Raw genomic sequence first — 23,917 nt, forward strand, 5'->3', positions numbered from 1 at the left:
TTTGACTTTGAATCCACCCTGCCATTTCTAAAGGGCAAATTCTCCAGGTAGAGCCGACCACTATACTGTTCCTCTATATTGTTTTGGAATATATACAACGACAGGAGAATCCAGTCAGATGGGGGCATCTTGCCCTATTGAAGATAAAAATGTATAGAGTCTATTTAATCACACACTACACTACATTATAGCATATCCAAGAAGGCTGATGAGTCTCTAAATGTTAACCAACAGGGCCACATGGAAATATATTCATCTAGTTCATTTTTTTCTAAGGCCAATAATTCCGCCATCCTCATTATAATTCATGCATGGCATCCACCCAACCTCTTAGAGAAGAGAAGATTTTCGCCGCAGTTCTCGCTGCAGTGAGGGGCAATGTATGGTATAAGGATATTCTTTTTAGCTCTAGTAATTGGGCCCGGAAGTAAAGATAAGAGGGACAGCTCAGGGGAGTTAATTGTCGTCGTTCGAGTCATAGCTCGATACACCTGAAAAATCAATTCCCAAAAGGTATGAACTAACAGGCAATGCCACCAAATATGAGTGCCAATTTCCTATGACTTCTCCAACATAATTTTGAAGATGTTAGGATATGTATGGTGGAGAGAGGAGGGGCATCTATACCAGAGGTCCAGAATCTTAAAATTCCCCTCCTGTAGGCTATTGCTTTATTATTATTATTTAGTATTTATATTTATATAGCACCAACATCTTCCGCAGCACTGTACAGAGTATATTGTCTTGTCACTTAACTGTCCCTCAGAGGTGCTCTCAATCTAATTCCTACCAGTCATATATCTATGTATGTATGATGTATTGTTTGTATAGTCTAGGACCATTTTAGGGGACGCCAATTAAGTTATCTGTATGTTTTTGGATGTAGGAAGAAAACTGGAGTGCCCCAGAGGTAACCTATGCACACAGGGAGAGAACGCACAAACTCCATGCAGATAGTGCCCCAGCTGGGATTCGAACCAGGGACCCAGCACTGCAAGGCGGGAGAACTAACCACTACGCCACAATAGTGGTTAGCATTTAGAGGGAGGGTATGCGTATAATTAGAGAATATCTTGCAATCCAGTCCAGTCCAATCCTGAGGGGAAAATTGTCGGTTTAAAGCAGATTCCCAATTTATCATATACTGCAGGGAAGAGGTCCATTGTAGGTGCTATCTCTCAGCAAGGCATAAACCTGAGAAAGTAAATGAGTAGGTTTCTTGACCATAGAATAAAGACGTTCAAAGTCTGTAAAAAAAATTTTTTTTAACATAACCCTAGGTGGAACAATTATTTTAGAAACCTCTGAACTGATGTAAAAGTATACAATTTTGATTAGCAAAGGAATCAAGGGGTGGAAACATAACATCAACATCTTTTAGTCTTGGTCAGTCATGTCTGGTCCACCTAAATAGCCTAGTAGCTGATACCCTGGCAGGAAATGAGGGATTATCAAATAAAGGGGTAGGTGAGCTAATAGTTGGAGACAGTTTTAACTATGGTCGAAATCAGTTCCAACATTTCAGAGCATGGACAGCTAGAAACGGAAGTTCAGTCTTCAAAGGTCTATATAAAGATGGGTTCCAGGGCACATCTTTTAAAATAAGAGCAGCCTTATGGTAAAAGGAAAGGTCTGGTAAACCCACTCCACCTGTTTGAAACTGTTTTTAAACCTTTGATCTAATTAATGAAGGGAGCTTTATGCTAGATCTCCCAGGTGCCCATACAATGTGGCAAGTGGAGGAACGTAGGGCCGCGAAGAAGTGGGTGGGTAAGCGTATGGCGATTGCCTGGAACATATACATTAATTTAGATAGAATATACATTTTCAGGGCATTTGATAAAGCACCTAGATAAGTTATAGCCAAATATTGACATTTAAAATGAAAGGGGAACCTATATAGGACCAGACCTGACTGGGAAGAGAGACATTCTTGACCTTGAAGTTACTCAGCCTGCCATATACCTCAAATTCTTCTTTTATATGTGGGAGAGAAATGATGGGCTGGGTGACATAAATTAAAAGGTTATTTGCATAAATCACTACTTTATGCGCTACCATATGCTGATTATACCTCACATCCACACCATGGATAGCCTCATTCTGTCTCAATGCAATAGCTAAATGATTCATGGCCAGGACATTCCATTCCTGATCTGAAGGGTCTCAGAGAGAACTCCATTTTAACTAATCTGGGCAGAGGAATCGATGCATAAGGCTTTTCATTAATACATTTCTGGCTCCTTTTAGTTGTGATGTCATAGCTTTCATGCAACAAAAACTCTTAGACTGAAAATAAAATACTGCTTAGCATGCATCAGCGCAGACATGCCCAGATGTACAGCAAACAAAGTATGTAACAGACATGCTGCGGGTACCTTAAAATGTTATTAAACTTAATGGCACAAAAAAATTCTTAGTTTTACCAAATTATTCTCCATTCATAACTAAATTTCTCTCAATTTTTAATATCTAACAAACCAACCAGTTCATGACTTTTGGTTAATCGAGTCATTTTTATACTTTGAGCTGTTTTTTCATTGATCATTCATAACTGGGATATATTATTTGTGACATGACTGAAGTGAAAATAGATAACATAATAAAATATTGGTGAGATTGTGAGGAAAATATGTTTATTAATGGCGTACTCTATGGGAGATAACAGGTTTTTAGATAAGCGGATCTTTGAAATCCAGCCTGGAGTCAGACAGAGAGGAGACTTGGAGGCGGGGGAGTGGATCAATGAGCAGAATAATGTAAACTTATAAGTGGATAAACACACATAGACAATATGGAAATCATCTTTGCATTTACATTAAGGAAAATAGGTAATGTACTTCAAAGTATAACCTCAGATTTTAGTGTTTCTCTAGCTCTAAATCCACACTTATCTTACATATAAAAAAATCTGCTGGGCTCCTTTATTATTCCTAATACAGTATAGGCCACTGATGGTAATTCGAATTACATTCAGTCTATACCCTCTGCTCCAATTGAGTTGCCACATCATTATAACTGTTAAGAACAGAATCCTCTTGCAAGACAAGAACCTAAATTTAAAGCACACCTGCAGTAGAATGTGACATGATGAGATAGACATCGGTATATTTAGTGCCATTCGTACTAAGAACTTGTCTGTATTTCCTATTTAAAAAAAAAAAAAAAAAGTTTTGTAAAGTGGGGCTTTATAAAATACTGTACAGGGTAGTAGTGTATTAGTGAACTGATAATAAGGATCTTTTTTTCTAGTTGCATTGCACATAGGAAGGTAATCAAAAACACATGTAAATTGCTTTTCCTGGTAGATATATTCAGTATTCACCCCTCTGGAGCGGAGCAGATAATAATGGCGCACAGCACAGCCGGTACAATAATGGCACCACATTCACTTACATTATAAAACGCTATTTAGCGTTTTAACTGTTAAAAATTGGTGCAGGTTATTTAAAACGCTATTCACTGTTTTAATCAAACTGGGCTGCAGCTTACACCTCCTGCTTCTATTGATGCCCCGTCATAGCACCGGCAGACTTTTCTGGATGATCGGCTCAGGCAAGTGCCTGCAGCCGCGATGATTGCAGAGGCAGGACTGTGCGCTGATAGCCCCACAGTTCCGGAGCTGTTACCGCTCCTTTGCCTGACCAGCTTGCACTGTGCTCCATGATTTTTGGTCAGGCAAAGGAGAGGTAACAGCTCGGGGAACTATGGGGCTATCAGCACACAGTCCTGCCTCTGCAACCATCGCGACTGCAGGCACTTGCCTGAGCCGATCATCCAGAAAAGTCTTCCGGTGCTATGACGGGGCTTCAATAGAAGCAGGAGGAGTAAGCTGCAGCGCAGTTTGATTAAAACGGTAAATAGCGTTTTAAATAACTTTATCGGCATCTCCGTGTGCCCTTATTTATCCCATGCCATTTTTCACTGCATGCCTATGGAGACCCAGGCCTCTGTCCTCTCCAGGTTGACTCTATGACATATTTAGGAATTAAGATTTCTAAAGTGCCCGCTGACTTTATTCCTGTTAATTTGCCCCCCCTTCTTGAATATGTACGAGACAAACTTTGGGCTTGGAACAAAAAAAATATTTTACTGATTATAAGAACTATCCTTAGCATTTATTAATCTACTGGCTTCTATGCTATAGTATTGTTTAGATTGTTTGAGATGTTTAATATGGGTGTATTTATACTTACCTAGGGCTTCCTTCAGCCCCATGAGGTGCATGGGGTCCCTCACCATCCTCTCTGGCTGCTCCGTTCTCTCCTTATCCTGGCTGGTAATCTGGCTGGGTGTGCTATTCTGCACATTGTGTTCCTGAGGCCAGGTGCATTATGCACATGGGTCAGTAATACTGCCAGGTGGGCGCTGCCATGGACCATAATGTTAATACGGGTCTAGTGGCGCTAGGGGGAAACACTGTGATTTTGGTGCTGGCAATTATACAACCAGGAGACAAACTAGTTAATCAGTAGGGGAATATATTTGTTATATTCCTCTACTTTGTTGTGCACAGGGAGAGCCGTCTCTCGGCGTCCTCCGCACCCATCTCAACACCATCGGGAACATACGTACGCATAAAAATGTTGTGCAGTATGGACTGAAAGTTGGCCCACAGGTAATCTTAACTATTTTGTTTCTATATATTGTTTCTATTCACTTATCAACCTGAATTTTATTAGAAATAGCCTTTTGAGTTTTTTGGGGCTTTGACCTTTGAATTTTGTTATTTTCACTATGAAACTGAATTAATTGTATATCCTCATTTTCAGTGGATAACAGTGGTTGGCCCAAGTTATTTGACACCATTCAGAGTGCCCGAGTCAATCAAGCAATTCAGGAGGAAGAGACACACAGCTACGAATGTGGTAAGCCACCCTTTTGTCCAATCAATCAGCACAAGCGTGCCAGTGTGTTCCTCTGATATAGAGCACAGAAGAATTTTATTCCAGCAAAACAGAATGAGGTGTGAATGACTGAAAGAGTAGAGTATGTCTCATAACACTGCTTGATCCCATGAGAATTTGCTTGTTGCTTGGTCACTTTGATATTGGCCAGATTTGCACAGTTCACACAATTTGTGTCAAGCTGGGGCTGTGGAATACTCATTCACACTAGTGGTTTTCAGTATGCAGAAGCATGTTGAAGAATAACATAAACTGTGGCTTTGTGCTTCATAGTTATGCAATATTTAAAAGCCTTTGTGTGTACTATTTGTGAACACTGATGTGTTGTCTAGAGAAGTATGTACTTATCAGTCATGCACATTTAACCTTTTTGCGGCATCATACTCACCATGAACAATAAAACAGGTACAGCGCAAAATTACATTTCATCTGAATAAGGCCTAAATTTCAGAATAATAAGAAAGCAGCACATCATATCAGTGGCGTCCCTACCATGGGGCGGCCAGGAGCGCTCCGCTCCGGGTGTCAGCTCCAGGGGGGGTGTCATCAAGGCCTCCCCAGAAGCCTTGATGACACAGGAGGGGAAGCAGCGCTGAAGGAGGGGTGGCAGCGTCGGCGGGGAGGGGGGAAATACCCCCCCACATCTCCCTCACCTGGGTCCCCTCCTTCGGCGCTTCCCCTCCAAGGGCAGAACGGGCACTGACAGGTAGTGTTGTCCGGATCATGAACGATTCGGATCTTTGATCCGAATCTATTTTATGAGTCGATCATCCGAATCATCAAAATGAACGATTCGGATCGCAAAGGGGGCGGGGCCAGGAGCGACACGCCCCCTCTCAGCGGGCAGCGGGGTCCTGGAAGCAGGGATCGCTCTGTTGGATGGGAGGCAGCCTTGCAGGGAGACGGGTAGATGAGAGAGAGGGGACATGGGTGCCACTGCCAGATATGTGTAGAGCACACATACTGGCTGCAATGTGCTGCCCATTATAGGCTGTCTGTTCCGTAGTTGTGCACAGTGATCACATTGGAAACTTTTGGCTCAGCTCAGCACAGCTCAGTAACTTTGCAGACAGTGTGATTGAAAGGCAATATAATCCTCCTGCACTCGGCACTAAACAGCTGCACTTATCTTCTGGGAATGCTTTCTTTCACTGTGCGACCTTTTCTTTCAAAGTGTACAGATGAACATATAGGTGAAATATATGTAAAGCATATGACTTCAGCATGTGGGTATTACGTGCAAACATTTCTGCTCTCACTCTGCTCGTCCCTCCTCCTATCTCTGTCCACTCCCTGCCCTCTGTCCATCTTCTCCCCTTCTCTGTGTGTCCACCCCCCTCCCCTTCTCCTGTCCACAGACCTGTCCTGCTGTTCATTTCACCCCCGAATGCTTCCTGTAGTAAAATGATCCGAGATTCGGATCAAAGATCCGGATCTCTTCAATGATCCGATTCGAATCATCCGGATCATTGAAAAGATCCGAACTTCCCATCTCTACTGACAGGGCGGCTGATAGCCGCCCTCAGTTTACCCGAGCAGGGCTACGGGAAGATGGCCGCCGAAGCCCGCACTGGAGACAAAAATAGACGGCAAGATGGCCGCCGACGCCATCTTGCCGTCTATTTTTGTCTCCAGTGCGGGCTTCGGTGGCCATCTTCCCGTAGCCCTGCACTGATGACGCAGCAGGAGACGGCGCGGGACATTCAAGAGGAGCTGCGGAGGCTGCCTGGGACTCGGAAGAGAGGTTTCATCTGCAGGTAAGTGAATGGGTTTTTTTCTTTTACAGGTGCACCGGCCCGGCCACCCACCGCTGCTGCCCACCTACCCACCGCTGCTGCCCACCACCTACCCACCACTGCTGCCCACCTACCCACCAGGCTACCCACCGCTGCTGCCCACCTACCCACCGCTGCTGCCCACCTACCCACCAGGCTACCCACCGCTGCTGCCCACCTACCCACCGCTGCTGCCCACCACCTACCCACCACTGCTGCCCACCTACCCACCAGGCTACCCACCGCTGCTGCCCACCTACCCACCGCTGCTGCCCACCTACCCACCAGGCTACCCACCGCTGCTGCCCACCTACCCACCGCTGCTGCCCACCACCTACCCACCACTGCTGCCCACCTACCCACCAGGCTACCCACCGCTGCTGCCCACCTACCCACCGCTGCTGCCCACCTACCCACCAGGCTACCCACCGCTGCTGCCCACCTACCCACCGCTGCTGCCCACCTACCCACCAGGCTACCCACCGCTGCTGCCCACCTACCCACCACTGCTGCCCACCTACCCACCAGGCTACCCACCGCTGCTGCCCACCTACCCACCGCTGCTGCCCACCTACCCACCAGGCTACCCACCGCTGCTGCCCACCTACCCACCGCTGCTGCCCACCTACCCACCAGGCTACCCACCGCTGCTGCCCACCTACCCACCGCTGCTGCCCACCTACCCACCAGGCTACCCATCGCTGCTGCCCACCTACCCACCACTGCTGCCCACCTACCCACCAGGCTACCCAGCAGGCTGCCCATCTACCCACCACTGCTGCCTACCTACCCACCAGGCTACCCAGCAGGCTACCCACCACTGCTGCCCACCTACCCACCACTGCTGCCCACCTACCCACCACTGCTGCCCACTTATCCACCACTGCTGCCCACCTACCCACCACTGCTGCCCACCTACCCACCAGGCTACCCACCACTGCTGCCCACCTACCCACCACTGCTGCCCACCTACCCACCAGGCTACCCAGCAGGCTGCCCACCTACCCACCAGGCTACCCACCACTGCTGCCCACCTACCCACCGCTGCTGCCCACCTACCCACCGCTGCTGCCCACCTACCCACCGCTGCAGCCCACCTACCCACCACTGCTGCCCTCCTACCCACCAGGCTACCCAGCAGGCTGCCCATCTACCCACCACTGCTGCCCACCTACCCACCACTGCTACCCACCTACGCACCACTGCTGCCCACCTACCCACCACTGCTGCCCACCTACCCACCACTGCTGCCCACCTACCCACCAGGCTACCCAGCAGGCTGCCCACCTACCCACCAGGCTACCCAGCAGGCTGCCCACCTACCCACCACTGCTACCCACCTATGCACCACTGCTGCCCACCTACCCACCACTGCTGCCCACCTACCCACCACTGCTGCCCACCTACCCACCAGGCTACCCAGCAGGCTGCCCACCTACCCACCAGGCTACCCAGCAGGCTGCCCACCTACCCACCACTGCTGCCCACCTACCCACCACTGCTACCCAGCAGGCTGCCCACCTAACCACCAGGCTACCCAGCAGGCTGCCCACCTACCCACCACTGCTGCCCACCTACCCACCACTGCTACCCAGCAGGCTGCCCACCTACCCACCACTGCTGCCCCCCTACCCACCAGGCTACCCACCATGCTACCCACCTACCCACCACTGCTGCCCACCTACCCACCAGGCTACTCAGCAGGCTGCCCACCTACCCACCACTGCTGCCCCCCTACCCACCACTGCTACCCAGCAGGCTGCCCACCTACCCACTAGGCAATCAGGCTGCTCACTCTTAACCACCTACCCACCAGGCTATCAGCTTGCCAACACTCAAATCTGCTACCGATATTGTGTATTTTGTGGTCAGATCTGCTACCGACATTGTGTATTTTGTGGTCAGATTAACTGCCGACATTGTGTATTTTGTGGTCAGTTTAACTACCGTCATTGTGTATTTTGTGGTCAGTTTAACTACCGCCATTGTGTATTTTGTGGTCAGTTTAACTACCGTCATTGTGTATTTTGTGGTCAGTTTAACTACCGTCATTGTGTATTTTGTGGTCAGTTTAACTACCGTCATTGTGTATTTTGTGGTCAGTTTAACTACCGATATTGTGTATTTTGTGGTGAAATCTGGTGCTGACATTGTGTATGTTCTGGTCAAATCTACCGCAAGATTGAATGATTTTTTTCTGGTCAAATCTGCCGACATGATTGAATGTATTTTCTTGTGAAATCTGCTCACATAACGTGTAATGTCTGGTGAAATGTTCTCGCATTACGTGTATTTTATGTTGAAAGCTTCTGACATTTTGTGTATTTTCTGGAGAAAAGCTGCGCAATGATGTGAATTTTCTGGAGAAAGGCGCGCCGCAGGTGGTGGACCGTGGGTGGGGGGGTGTCTTTCAATACCTAGCACCGGGTGTCAAATGCCCTAGGTACGCCACTGCATCATATGCTGTGTTACTAGTGTAAATTGTTTTTATTTTTTGGAGTAGTTGTGGAATAGATTATAGCAGCCTGCAATAACCCCTGTTTTATCTGAGTAATATTGCTGCCAGTGCATCTGAGATATTTAAAAATAATTTTATAGCATTTACTAATTATACAGACAATGTGCTTGATTCACTAAGACAAGTAGCATGCCTCATCAAAGTTAGCATGCCTCATCAAAGTTAGCATGCCTTATCAATGTTAGCACGCCTTATTAGAGTAGCATAGCAAACTTATGCCTGCTAATTGCCAATGATGAGAGCTCCACTTGTCCTGCCCTGAGCCCCTGCGGGTTTGTAGCGCTCGCTATGCTACTCTGATAAGGCGTGCTAACTTTGATAAGGCATGCTATTTGTCTTAGTGAATCAAGCCCAATTTGTGAAAAAAATGACCCTATGTGTATACACACAAAGCTTTAATCCACCCAATGCATATAAAGTCAATGAATGTCTTTATAAAAGTTGACCTATCGGCATAAAAATATATTTACTTGAGAAACATTTTTAATGGTTCTCAATAGACCCAATAAAATTTTACTCAAGTAAATATATTTTTACGCCAATAGGCTAGATATGGAAGATATATAAACATAGTTTTAAATATGTTATTATGTTTCTTTCTTAGCACTGGATGTCTACCCTGAGCAATGCGAGTGCTGGAAGCGCATGGTAAACTGTTCAAGCCATGGACTTCATTTTGTACCTACAATTTCTGCTAATGTAACAGCTCTGTAAGCACACAATCTTGCCTAGGTTGCATTAACCTTTGACTTTTTTAATGTATCATGTTTCCTTCTGAAAATTTTAGCCATTCACAGAAATCTATATCATTTCCCACTTTTACCACTGATTGACCAAATGCTTATGGATGCCTAAAATAGATGCAGCTGAAATTAAAGTATTAGACTAAGTACACCTTTATCATATCTTGCTTTTTTGCTAAATAGAGTGTTTACAAGAAACATCCTGTAAAAAGATTACTCTGAGTTTTTAACTGAATCTGCTGATGGATGGATAATGATAATCCCCTTTACTGTTCCAAAGGTAATAATGAGGTATCACAGGCAAGTATTGCACTTGGCCAAAAACCTGGGAACCTGAGAAAGAGGCAAGGAAAAGTGTAAATGTAAAGTTAAGATTTGTCGGCAGTAAGCTATGGATCATTTGCAGCACATCTAAGGCTACTAATGTGCTATATGGCAGCTATAGTGAGAGCAAAGTGCAGCTGTGTTAGCTATTAGCCACAGTTAAAGTTGTCTGAAAGTCAGCATTTCTACTTTGCTCTAAGAGATTCCTTACAACTTTAAAGCTACTATCACAGTTTTTTTTAAGCAGAACATCACTGAAACAGTTGAACACAGCACTTTGTCCTGCTATGCAAAGGCTCTTCAGCTTGAAATCCGCATCCTGACTGGGGATAACGGTATCTTCGTTTACATTTCAATGTTGTTACATTTGTGTGTAAACAACTCAAAACACTCTCTGAGAAGCTCTCTCTGCTTCAGGCATACACGCAGCTCAGAACAGCTCACTAGAAGATTTTAATATGTAATAAAAAGCAGCTGGAATAAAATGCAATGGCAACTTTCAGGGAAAGATAAACTACACTTTGGAAATTTGTAATTTGTAGACAGACAATAATACTTGTGCACAAAAGCAAATATAATAACTGTATGAGTAATAAAATGGAGGAAAACACATCTTTATTAAATGTTATATCAGAGTTTCACCCACCCACTACTATTTTGTGTTGCTGACCTCATGTGACATTGGGATTAAATCATTAATGTTGCTTAGTGCATTTAATGCCTGTTTTTCACAAATATGAATCTTTTTCTGAATTCTCTTTACTTCATGACCTATTAACAATAACATTAGGAACTTAACTCAGTAAAGATCACTATTCTTTCTAACTTGTATAACATAAGGTGCCCATACACTCATCAATTTTCCCCGGAGCAGTGCTTTTCAGCGCTGCTAGATTTGGGTGCAGCCAGCGCCGCCATAGACTGTAATGGGAATCAGTCTATAGCGGCGCTCAGTGAGGAAGGTCGGCTCCGTCAGAAGACGGAGCCGAATTTGCTTAAAAAACACAATAATTCGGCCTCCAGCAATCGCTGGAAGCCGAATTATTTCATTCCCCCACTATCCATGTCGGCCTGGAGGGGGAATAGTAATTAAAACGCCCCGGACTTGTGCAGAAGCAGGACCAGCCATTTAACAGCTGGATCCTGCGCCCAAGTCTACCAGCGCCGTATTCAAATGTACGCATTTTCCCATTCGATTCCCTGAATTAGACTCATCTGCAGGGAATCAATCCCCAAAATGTCAGATCGATCTATATTTTATTGACTTTGACCAAAAATCAATCAAAAGTATTGATCGGACAGGACAAAAAATGTAGGCCGATCGGCGCCAGGGGAGAGCATATGTAGATCAATGGCTCAGAGTGTGGCACTGCATCAAACAGTGCAATGCTGCACTTCGGCCCATTTTCAGTAGATTCCTTACTGGAATCTATTGGAAATTGATGTGAAGTGTGTGGTAGCAATCAATTCCTTCTGAATTGATTCTTTTTTAAAAAGGAATTTATCGTTTTGGAATATTGGGTGAAAATCTTTGTGTTTGGCCAGCTTAAGTGAATGCGTTGTTTAGTGCTCTCCCCATATCTGTTTCAGAGCAAGATATCGCTAGCTTTCAATATCAGATTCTTCAGTTTATCTAGAGAGGTAAATGCCCAAGAACCAGTCAGTTACTTATTTAGGTATTATCTATATCTAAATTGCAAGGTGGGTTGGGCCTCACTTACTACATACAATGCTAAGTGCACACCGTACAATTTTCTGTTAGATTTAACTGCCAGATAATTTTTTTCCAACATGTTGGAAAAAAATGTATCTGGCAGGTAAATCTAACAGGGGAGATTCTAGCCAATACTATCTTCGATTAGTCAATGCTGGTGCTGCTGTGGCCAGCCAATCAAAAAGGAGGGAGTGACAACATTTGATGTGGCTCTGGCTAGAGCAGGAGTGGGCATACTAGGGCTCCTGTGTATTTTTGTTCAGCGGCTGATGCAGGACTGGATTCTGTCTTGCAGCTGCAGGAAGAGAGGAGAGGGTTCACTGTGTTCACAAAGCCTACTCTCTGCCCACTAATAGATGGATGTAGTAGCCAGCAGATGAGCAGTTCCAGCTGGTCAGATGGACTAGGACTCTTCACAGGTCTGGGGAACAAGTCTGTATATCAAATGTTTCAGCAATGAGCCTTTGAAATGAATATTACAGGAGTGACAGTTTGCTGGGGAGTGATGAGATCCTCTGTGAGGCACAGCTTGTGCAAACAGTTGTTAATGTATGTCTTTTACATCCAGAGTCCTGTGTAACCCGATTTATACAATACAATACAATAACATTTCTATAGCGCTTTTCTCCCATAGGACTCAAAGCGCTTAGGCTCTCTCAGATTCAGTAGTTAGTAGGATGAAGTATTCACACAACAAAAGTTATATTTTTGCAAATGCCAAACTGAACAGGTGGGTTTTCAGTCTGGATTTAAACACGGCCAGGGATGGAGCTGTCCTGATCTGTTGAGGTAAGGAGTTCCAAAACGTAGGGGCAGCATGACAGAAGGCTCTGGGACCAAAAGTTTCCAAGTGGACTCTGGGTATGACTAGATTATTAGAACCTGTGGATCTGAGAATGTGGGGATTGCTACGTAGCTGCAACATATCTTTCATGTATCCAGGGCCTAGATTATTCAGGGATTTAAATGTCAGTAGGCCGATCTTAAATAGGACCCTCCATTCTATAGGTAGCCAGTGAAGGGAGTGCAGGACTGGCGTTATGTGGCAGTGACGGGGTTGGTTGGTTAGCAGTCTGGCAGCAGTATTCTGTATCAGCTGTAGGCGGTACAAGACCTTTTTTGGAAGGCCAGTGTAGAGAGCATTACAGTAGTCCAGTCGGGATGTGATGAAGGCATGGACTAAGGTTGGCAGATCTTCTGGGGGGATGAGGTGCTTGATTTTTGCAATGTTCTTCAGGTGAAAATAGGATGATTTCACCACAGCAGAGATTTAAGTTCTGAAGTTTAAATCCCCATCAATTAGAACTCCCAGGCTACGCACAAGATCGGAGCTGCGTAAATCCGTGCCTCCTATTCCCAGTGGTGAAGACTGCAAGTTAAGTTGTTTTGTTATCATGCTCTACCCTCCAATCAGAAGGACTTCAGTTTTGTCTGCATTTAGTTTCAGCCAGTTGTCATTCATCCATTGCTGTAGTTCACGTAAGCAGGCATTTATAGTTAGAGTTGGGTCTGTCACACCAGGCTTGAAGGAAAGATATAGTTGGGTGTCGTCTGCATAGCAGTGGTATGTCAGGCCATGTTTTTGGATTAGTTTTTCAAGCAGTAACATGTAAATCGTGAAAAGCAGGGGAGAGAGGATTCAGCCCTGGGGCACCCCATACTTAAGTGATACAGGGGTGGACAGGAAGGGCCCCATAGACACTTTGTGGGTTCTGCCACTCAAGAAGGATTGGAACCACTGAAGAACTATGCCATCAATGCTGCAGTATTTATGTAGCCTGTTTATCAAGATGTCGTGGTCAACTGTATCAAAGGCTGCAGAAAGGTCTAGCAGTATGAGGATCGAGCACTCTTCTCTGTCTCTTGCCATGAGCAAGTGGTTGCATATTTGGATGAGGGCAGTTTCAGTGCTGTGGTGTTTCCTGAAGCCAGACTGGAATGTGTCATAACTGTTGTTTTGTAGGATTTTGGCTTCTAGCTGGAGGTAAACAGCTTTTTCAATTAGCTTGCCCAGAAAGGGGAGGTTAGAGGCGTATGTACAAAAAGGGCGCCCGGACAAAAAGGGCGCGGGGTGTAAACTCTAAATAATAATTAATCATTAATAGGGTTTATACAAATAGTGTGCTATATTTCGTTTACAAATAATGTTTAACAAAATTATAAATCATTAAATAATGTTTATGAAATCGGAAATTGTGAAAACGTTAATCTTCCCTGTTTCAAAAGTTAAACTTATAATTACGTTTATTAAAAAAACAATAATATATGTTTAATTGTTATAATTGTATATATTATTGTGAATAACCTTCATTTATGGTTTGTTCTTATAATAAAATCTGAAAATATTCTTTATAAGGATGATATAAATATAACTACGTTCATAATAAGTGTTGTAAAACATTAGTAATTATTACTAAAATTTTACTAAAACTATACCTAAGCCTACTCTTACACAGAACCCTCCCTGTACCTATCCCTAACCCCTAGACCCCCCTGTTGGTGCCTAAACCTAAGACCCCCCTGTTGGTGCCTAAACCTAAGACCCCCCCTGTTGGTGCCTAAACCTAAGACCCCCCGTGTTGGTGCCTAAGTAAACCTCCCTGAACCTATCCCTAACCCCTAGACCCCCCTGTTGGTGCCTAAACCTAAGACCCCCCTGTTGGTGCCTAAACCTAAGACCCCTCTGTTGGTGCCTAAACCTAAGACCCCCCTGTTGGTGCCTAAACCTAAGACCCCCCTGTTGGTGCCTAAACCTAAGACCCCCCTTTATTATGTGGATAATATTTTTTTAGTAATTGTGGATGCAAAAAATATTTTGCAATTTACGTTACGTACTGATCGCTTTATTTTGTGAATAATAATGTTTTACAAACAGTAAGGGATAAAACTTTAAATAATGTTTTAATTATTTAAATAAGATAAATATGTTTAGTATTTTCATAAACGTTATTCGGCACGGGTGCATTTTATAAACGTAAATCACCACAAGCTTAGTTATAAATCATTAAACATCTCCGGGCGCCGTTTGTAAACTTTATTTAGCTCCGGCGCCCTTTTTTCCTGCTCGGCGCCCATTAAACGTTATTTATTATGGGAGTGAATGGCGGCGCCCTTTTTGTCCACTAGCTGCCTGCGCCCTTTTTTCCCAGCTCCAGGTTAGAGACAGGTCTGTAGCTGGTCATTGCATCTGGGTCCAGGGAGGGTTTTTTTGAGGAGAGGCCTGATTGCTTCCTTCAGTAAAGCAGGAAATATCCCTGATTGTAAGGAACAGTTAACAATTTTGAGGAATACCGGTACGAACAGGATGGGGCAGTTCAACATGAACTGTGTTGGGCCAGGATCCAGGTCACAGGTAGTTAGGCAGAGGTGAAGGAGGATGCTTGATGTGACTTCTTCATCAATTTCTTTGAAGTTTGACCAAGGTGTTACATTGTCTCTGCTAATGATTTATCCTTAGCGTTCAGCCCCGGCTGAGAGGAATCCATCAGACACTGACTTGAATATCAAGGATTTATTTGTGACCGTAACAATGGCCACTGGTAATTTTCCTCAACCAGTAACACTTTTTAACACAAATATACACTTTCCTTGCACATCACAGGTCAAAATACAATCTTCTTCTCTTCACAGCCGGTGCACCGGTAAAAGCTGTGGGATATAAAGATTAAGTTACACAAACACTTTTACATATAAATTGAGCTACAACAGATCTTCTTTTACAATCATCAACCACTTTTCAGTACAACACAGTACCATTCACTGAGGTATAGGGGCTTGGGTAGGGAAAGGTCTACTGAGCAATTCAGTTCCTATACAGTCTCAGTCTCTTGTTGCCAAGTCCAAGCTACAGTGGCTTGCAAAAGTATTCGGCCCCCTTGAAGTTTTCCACATTTTGTCACATTACTGCCACAAACATGCATCAATTTTATTGGAATTTTGAAAATCTTCAAAATCACTCTTTTCTTATACTATTTGAACTCTGTGCTAAATAAGCTCTACTTTTTGGTATTTGCAAAACTTGTATCTCCAACTTTGTTAACTCTTTATCTCTGTCAGATGTCACTCCGCTCTCCACTGTAGTTCTCTTAGTAACACAGTATGCAATGTAGTTCCACCACCAATCTTCTCCTTGACTGCTGACAGGTTAACAGATCTAGTTACATTTCACTGACAGGTTCTCTTTATCTCCACGGCTTTTGCTCTCTTTCTCTTTCTTAGGCCGTGCACTCCAGTAACACAAAATAGCACTTTGATTCACTTCTCACATCAGGCTTTTAGTAAGTAACTGAAGAACAAATCATCTGATGACTTATGAACTGAGCAGGCTGACAGGCAAATGTCTCTGAGTCAGGACCACTGCTAACGGCTGAGGTATATTATCTCTGAGGGGGTTCGGTTAGAGGCTCTTTTGGTGACAGGATTCACTCACACTTAACCCTCCTGGCGGTACGAAAAATTCCGCCAGGAGGCAGCGCAGCAGTTTTTTTGTTTTTTTTTTGTTAAATCATGTAGCGAGCCCAGGGCTCGCTACATGATAGCCACTGCTCAGCGGCATCCCCCCGCTCGCTTCGATCAGGAAATCCCGTTCAAAGAACGGGATTTCCTGGAGGGCTTCCCCCGTCGTCAGCGACGTCGTGACATCATTGGGAGTCCCGATGCACCCCTCGGCGCTGCCTGGCACTGATTGGCCAGGCAGCGCACGGGGTCTGGGAGGGCGTGCGCCGTGACGGATATCGGCGATCGGGCGCGGGCTGCGATCGGTGTGCTGGCGCAGCTAGCAAAGTGCTAGCTGCGTCCAGCAAAAAAATAAATTAAGAAAATCGGCCGAGCAGGGCCTGAGAAAACCTCCTGCGCGGCTTACCCCGAACTACGTTCGGGGTTACCGCCAGGAAGGTTAATATACTTGGTTGCAGTCTCTGTTTCTTAGGCAGTGCAATATTATCTTGCATTAATGAACTTATTATCATCACAATGTCACTGTTTCTTTAAGGCTTTAGCAGACAGGCAGATTTTAGTCACTCCACTTTCTTCAGAATATGCCTTTCAGCATGCTGGGGTTAACTGTCACTATACTCAGACAAACTCCACTGAACTCTGGCCCTTTTCTGATCGCAACCTGTGGCTTGATGCTGGCGCAAGGCCTGTACTCAACTGGCCTAACAGGATCTCTCTTCTCCTGCGCTCACCTGGATCTTGCCTGCTGTCTCTCCAACGCTGCCTCCGGGCACTGCCTGGGCTCTGTCACTCTGCTGTCCCTGCTCTGCTGGTGGTATGGATGCAGCCGCCCGGCCCCAACTCTGCCTCATGGGGTGGCTGCTATGGCTGCTCATGCTGGCCTTTCCTTCCTCCCTCACCGCCGCTGACTGACTGACTGAAGAGTGCACTGTGAGGAGAACTGGTTTTAACCAGTTCCCTCAGACTGTGTCTCGCGTGCTCTGCCCCTCTGCACCTGCGCTGTGCGCCACTCTGGCTCACGCAGTGCTTCCAGAACATTCCCCTCTCTGTTTATGCAGTTGCCTTAGCAACCCTGCTATGCGACTATCTAAGCGCCCTGAGCCTGTCTATGCGCCGTTTTGATTGCTATTGCTAATGCAATTTCTAAGGCAATATTTAGCCTCACATGCTAAGTTTACCTTACACATATAGCTACATAGTTACATAGTTATTTGGGTGGAAAAAAAGACATACGTCCATTGAGTTCAACCAGAGAACAAAGCACAACACCAGCCTGCTCCCTCACATATCCCTGTTGTTCCAGAGGAAGGCAAAAAACCCTCACAAGGCATGGTCCAATTAGCCGCAAAAGGGAAAAAATTCCTTCCCGACTCCAGATGGCAATCAGATAAAATCCCTTGGGCATTACCTAGTAATTGTAGCCATGGATGTCTTTCAACGCAAGGGAAGCATCTAAGCCCCCTTTAAATGCAGGTATAGAATTTGCCATAACTACAGTGGGTTGCAAAAGTATTCGGCCCCCTTGAAGTTTTCCACATTTTGTCACATTACTGCCACAAACATGCATCAATTTTATTGGAATTCCACGTGAAAGACCAATACAAAGTGATGTACATGTGCGAAGTGGATCGAAAATCATACATCATTCCAAACATTTTTTTTACAAATAAATAACTGCAAAGTGGGGTGTGCGTAATTATTCGGCCCCTTGAGTCAATACTTTGTAAAACCACCTTTTGCTGCAATTACAGCTGCCAGTCTTTTAGGGTATGTCTCTACCAGCTTTGCACATCTAGAGACTGAAATCCTTGGCCATTCTTCTTTGCAAAACAGCTCCAGCTCAGTCAGATTAGATGGACAGCGTTTGTGAACAACAGTTTTCAGATCTTGCCACAGATTCTCGATTGGATTTAGATCTGGACTTTGACTGGGCCATTCTAACACATAGATATGTTTTGTTTTAAACCATTCCATTGTTGCCCTGGCTTTATGTTTTGGGTCATTGTCCTGCTGGAAGGTGAACCTCTACCCCAGTCTCAAGTCTTTTGCAGTCTCCAAGAGGTTTTCTTCCAAGATTACCCTGTAATTGGCTCCATCCATCTTCCCATCAACTCTGACCAGCTTCCCTGTCCCTGCTGAAGAGATGCACCCCCCGAGCATGATGCTGCTACCACCATATCTGACAGTGGGGATGGTGTGTTCAGAGTGATGTGCAGTGTTAGTTTTCCACCACACATAGCATTTTGCATTTTGGCCAAAAAGTTCCATTTTGGTCTCATCTGACCAGAGCACCTTCTTCCACATGGTTGCTGTGTCCCCCACATGGCTTGTGGCAAACTGCAAACGGGACTTCTTATGCATTCTGTTAACAATGCCTTTCTTCTTGCCACTCTTCCATAAAGGCCAACTTTGTACAGTGCATGACTAATAGTTGTCCTATGGACAAAGTCTCCCACCTGAGCTGTAGATCTCTGCAGCTCGTCCAGAGTCACCATGGGCCTCTTGACTGCATTTCTGATCAGCGCTCTCCTTGTTCGGCCTGTGAGTTTAGGTGGATGGACTTGTCTTGGTAGGTTTACAGTTGTGCCATACTCCTTCCATTTCTGAATGATCGTTTAAACAGTGCTCCGTGGGATCTTTTTGTAGCCTAAGCCTGCTTTAAATTTCTCAATAACTTGATCCCTGACCTGTCTTGTGTGTTCTTTGGACTTCATGGTGTTGTTGCTCCCAATATTCTCTTAGACAACCTCTGAGGCTCTCACAGAGCAGCTGTATTTGTACTGACATTAGATTACACACAGGTGCACTCTATTTAGTCATTAGCACTCATCAGGCAATGTCTATAGACAACTGACTGCACTCAGATCAAAGGGGGGCGAATAATTATGCACACACCACTTTGCAGTTATTGATTTGTAAAAAAATGTTTGGAATCATGTATGATTTTCATTCCACTTCTCATGTGTACACCACTTTGTGTTGGTCTTTCATGTGGAATTCCAATAAAATTGATTCATGTTTGTAGCAGTAATATGACAAAATGTGGAAAACTTCAAAGGGGCCGAATACTTTTGCAACCCACTTTACTTCCTGTGGCAATGCATCCCACATCTTAATCACTCTTACTGTAAAGAACCCTTTCCTAAATAACTGGCTAAAACGTTTTTCCTCTATGCACAGATCATGTCCTCTAGTCCTTTGAGAAGGCCTCATCCACCAAGCTTTTATATCGCCCTCTGATGTATTTATACATGTTAATTAGATCCCCTCTAAGGAGTCTTTTCTCTAGACTAAATAAACCCAGTTTATCTAACCTTTCTTGGTAAGTGAGACCTTCCATCCCACGTATCAATTTTGTTGCTCGTCTCTGCACCTGCTCTAAAACTGCAATATCCTCCCTGTAATGTGGTGCCCAGAACTGAATTTCATATTCCAGATGTGGCCTTACTAGAGAGTTAAACAGGGGCAATATTATGCTAGCATCTCGAGTTTTTATTTCCCTTTTAATGCATTCCATAATTTTGTTAGCTTTAGCTGCAGCGGCTTGGCATTGAGTACGATAATTAACTTGTTGTCGATGAGTATGGTACTCCTAAGTCCTTCTCCAAGTTTGATGTCCCCAACTGTATCCCATTTATTTTGTATGGTGCTAGACAATTGGTACGACCAAAATGCATGACTTTACATTTTTCAACTTTGAATTTCATCTGCCATTTATGTGCCCATATAGCCATCCTATCCAGATCCTGTTGCAATATGACCCTATCTTCCTGATGATTCTGCACAATTTTGTATCATCTGCAAAAATAGCAACATTGCTCACTACTGAATCTACTACGTCATTAATAAATAAATTGAAAAAGCACTGGACCCAGTACAGACCTTTGTGGGACCCCATTGCTAACAGTCACCCATTTTGAGTATGATCCATTGACCACAACTCTTTGTTTTCTGTCCATTAGCCAGTTCCCTATCCATGCACACAGACTTCCCCAGTCCTTGCACCCTCAACTTTTGCACTAGACTTTTGTGTGGAACAGTGTTGAAGGCCTTTGCAAAGTCCAAGTACATCACATCTACAGTATTCCCAATATCCACATTAGCGTTCACTACCTCATAAAAGCTGAGCATGTTAGTCAAACAGGACTTGTCTTTAGTAAACCCATGTTGATGCTGAGAAATAAGATTATTTTCTACTATGAAGTCATGTATAGTATCTCTTAGTAACCCCTCAAATAGTTTGCATACAACTGATGTTAAGCTTACAGGTCTATAATTTCCTGGATCTGATTTTTTTGCCCTTCTTAAATAATGGGAAAACGTGGGCTGTACGCCAATCCACTGGGATTCTGCCAGTTAAAAGAGAGTCACAAAAGATAAGATAAAGGGGTTAATCTATAACTTAATTCCATAAGGACCCGAGGATGCATGCCATCTGGGCCAGGTGCCTTGTCTATTTTTTATTTGTTTAGTCTTGCCTTCACTTCTTCCTGTGTAAAGTATTTAATATTACAGTTGGAAGATTGAGGCTCTTCTGCATCTGTAATTTGCAACAGTGCTGTTTCCTTTGTGAAGACAGAAGCAAAGAAAGCATTTAATAACTCTACCTTACCTTGGTCATCCACCATTGAGTTCCCACCCTCATCCTTTAGGAGTCCAATACAGTCAACTTTTCTTTTTTTAGAGTTGATGTACTTGTAAAACTTCTTTGGGTTAGATTTGATATCCCTAGCGATTTGGTTTTCAGCTTCAATCTTTGCCAGCCTAATTCCTTTTTTACAACTTTTATTGCACTCCTTATAATTGCTTAATGCAGCCTCGGCCCCCTCCTGTTTAAGAACCTTATATTCTTTTTCCCCTTCATTTTATCTCTAACCTTTATATTTATCCATAGAGGCCTTTTTTATTCCTAGACATTTTGTTTCCATATGGGATATATACCGTATACTACAATATTGATTGAGAATAAGTTTAAAAGCTTGCCATTTCCCTTCAGTGTCCTCCCCTTGTAGTACATTATCCCATTTCACCAAACTTAGTGCCTGCCTGAGTTGATTGAACTTTGCTTTTCTAAAATTCATAGTTTTAGTGGTCCCGCTGCCCCTCGACTTAACACCATACAAACACCAGGCCAACAGGTTTGGGTGATAATAGATACATGTTAGTGCTTATTTCCATCTGTGCTGCTCTGTTTTGGATATGTAACCTAAGAAGTGGAAGTTTTTTTTTACAGAGCTCACAAATGTTCATACAACATGGGTACCCTGTGGCGAAGCAGGAAATTTGGGCGCCTGTAATCTTTAGAAACTTGGGTGCCACACAGGTGCCTTTATAAATAGCAGATACAGTGTGAAATTTGGATGCCCAAGCAATAGCAAATTTCAACTAAGGGCACCCAATAAATTGCTAATTTCACACTATAGCCACTGTTTATAATGGCATCTATGGTGTTACCCCAGAATTATTGTAATAGCTGTGGATTTGCGGTTGGAGTCAGTAAGGTTTGGGGGAAGAGCGGTTAAGATTAGGCATGGAGGGATATGTCTCAACCTCTCGCCAACAGCCTAACGCCATATAGCGGTGGCAGAGTGGCTCTGTTGTTCCTTTGCACTGCCATATAGCGTCATTTCATGAGAGGCACGATTTGATGGGAGCTCACACGAGCACGCACTCCCATCACTGTGCAGAGGGGACCCCAGCGAACAGCCTGCCAGCCAGCAATCTGCGCTGGCAGGCTGTTTATTTAGGTAAGTTATGTATTCATGTTGATTTATATAGCGCTGACATCTCAGGCAGCGCTGTACAGAGTAATCTTGTCACTTAGCTGTCCCTCGGAGGGGCTCACAATCTAATCCCTACCATAGGCATATGTCTATGTACTGTATGTAGTGTAATGTATGTATCACAATCTAGGGCCAATTAAGGGGGGGAGGGGGAATCAAAAAAATGGGTTGTTTTTTGGGGGGTACAAATTTTGCCCTTATTTTATTAATAAAAAAAAACTTTAAAAAAGTAGCACCAATCAAAGAGCACCAAAAAAAACTCTATTTGTGAGAAGAAAAGGGGGTAAAATAAATTTGGGTGCTAAGTTGTATGACCAAGCAATAAATCGTTAAAGTTGTGGAGTGCCCAATTGTAAAAGATGGCCTGGTCACTAGGGGGGTATAAATCTCTGGTCCTCAAGTGGTTAAGGGGTTAAGCGGAGGGGGGGGGGGTTAATGTTAGGCATGCAGGGCATTTTTAAGGGTTAGGACAGGGGGCCAGTTAAGGTTAAGCGTGGGGGGGGATATTTTTAAGGGTTAGGCATTGGGGGTGGTTAGAGTTAGGCATAAGGGAGGGGTCTGTATGAGTCTAGTGTTAGGTTAAGTTATAGTAAAATATCTGTATTATTTTCCTATATTTTACTACATTTACATTCTTTAAGTGTCAAATATTGGTAAATTATACTGATATTCTACTAGCCAAAATTTGGCAACCACATTTCCTAGCACCGCTTTTCATGCACGCCCTTGTGGTCTCTGTAGCATAAAATGTATAGCATTGCAAACTTTTTTTTATCTATATATTGCTGAAAAGCGTTACTTTTATTTTACTTGAGCTGTATGGATGCATCTGCTGAAATCTGTTATTACTGAATCTGTCTCCCGTAGAATGGTTATGCAGCCACAGCCCTTGGAAATAGAATGCAATGGTTTTTTTTTAGTAATAAGCATCACTACCTTTGCCACGGTAAACATTGTATTCAAGGCATATGTTGTAGACATGGCAAATGTGGTAACTGTTGGTCCACTATTAACTCTTTGACTTCTAGAGATACATGATACTCAATTTGGACTGTATTTGTCATAGACAACCAGTAATGAGTTTTACGTTCTGGGCAATAAAAGGTTTAAAGAAGCATAGATTGGCAACAGTCGCCCCAGCCTTACAAATTATTTTGATGAAAATTGGGCAACTCCCCTGCTGCCTGATCTTTTTTATACATTTGCTACAAATCTAGCCCCGCACCCATATTTACTGCTCACATACAGTGCTGCCCATAATTCTTCATACCCTTGGCAAATTTTGACTTAAAGAGGAACTCCAGTGAAAATAATGTAGTAAAAAAGTGCTTCATTTTTTACTATAATTATGTATAAATGATTTAGTCAGTGTTTGCTCATTGTAAAATCTTTCCTCTCCCAGATTTACATTCTAACATTTATTACATGGTGACATTTTTACTGTGGGCAGGTTATGTAGCTGCTCCTAGCTGTTTTGGCTGTTAGAGACAGCTGTAAACAGCTAATTCCTGTCTGTGAACATTGTTACATTGTGGCAGTTTGCCCAGAGTACCGCGGTACTCAGAGCTTCTTGTGGGAGGGGTTTCAGCACAAAATCAGTCATACAGCGCCCCTGATGGTCTGTTTGTGAAAAGCATTATATTTCTCATGTAAAAGGGGGTATCAGCTACTGATTGGGATAAAGTTCAATTCTAGGTT

The 23,917-nt window shown here is 43.9% G+C and overlaps 1 protein-coding gene across 3 annotated transcripts in view; it reads left to right on the top strand.

Moving 5' to 3' along the window:
• The window catches only part of LOC137527183 (relaxin receptor 1-like), a 467,519-nt gene that overhangs the window by 313,169 nt on the left and 130,433 nt on the right, over positions 1 to 23,917 (top strand). For all 3 annotated transcript variants that reach the window (XM_068247656.1, XM_068247657.1, XM_068247658.1), the window contains 2 exons: positions 4,773 to 4,868; positions 9,805 to 9,910. In XM_068247656.1, the coding sequence (XP_068103757.1) occupies positions 4,773 to 4,868; positions 9,805 to 9,910 (202 nt within the window). The remainder of the gene's footprint in view (positions 1 to 4,772; positions 4,869 to 9,804; positions 9,911 to 23,917) is intronic.

Source organism: Hyperolius riggenbachi, chromosome 8, assembly GCF_040937935.1.
Source record: "Hyperolius riggenbachi isolate aHypRig1 chromosome 8, aHypRig1.pri, whole genome shotgun sequence".
Classification (NCBI taxonomy): domain Eukaryota; kingdom Metazoa; phylum Chordata; class Amphibia; order Anura; family Hyperoliidae; genus Hyperolius; species Hyperolius riggenbachi.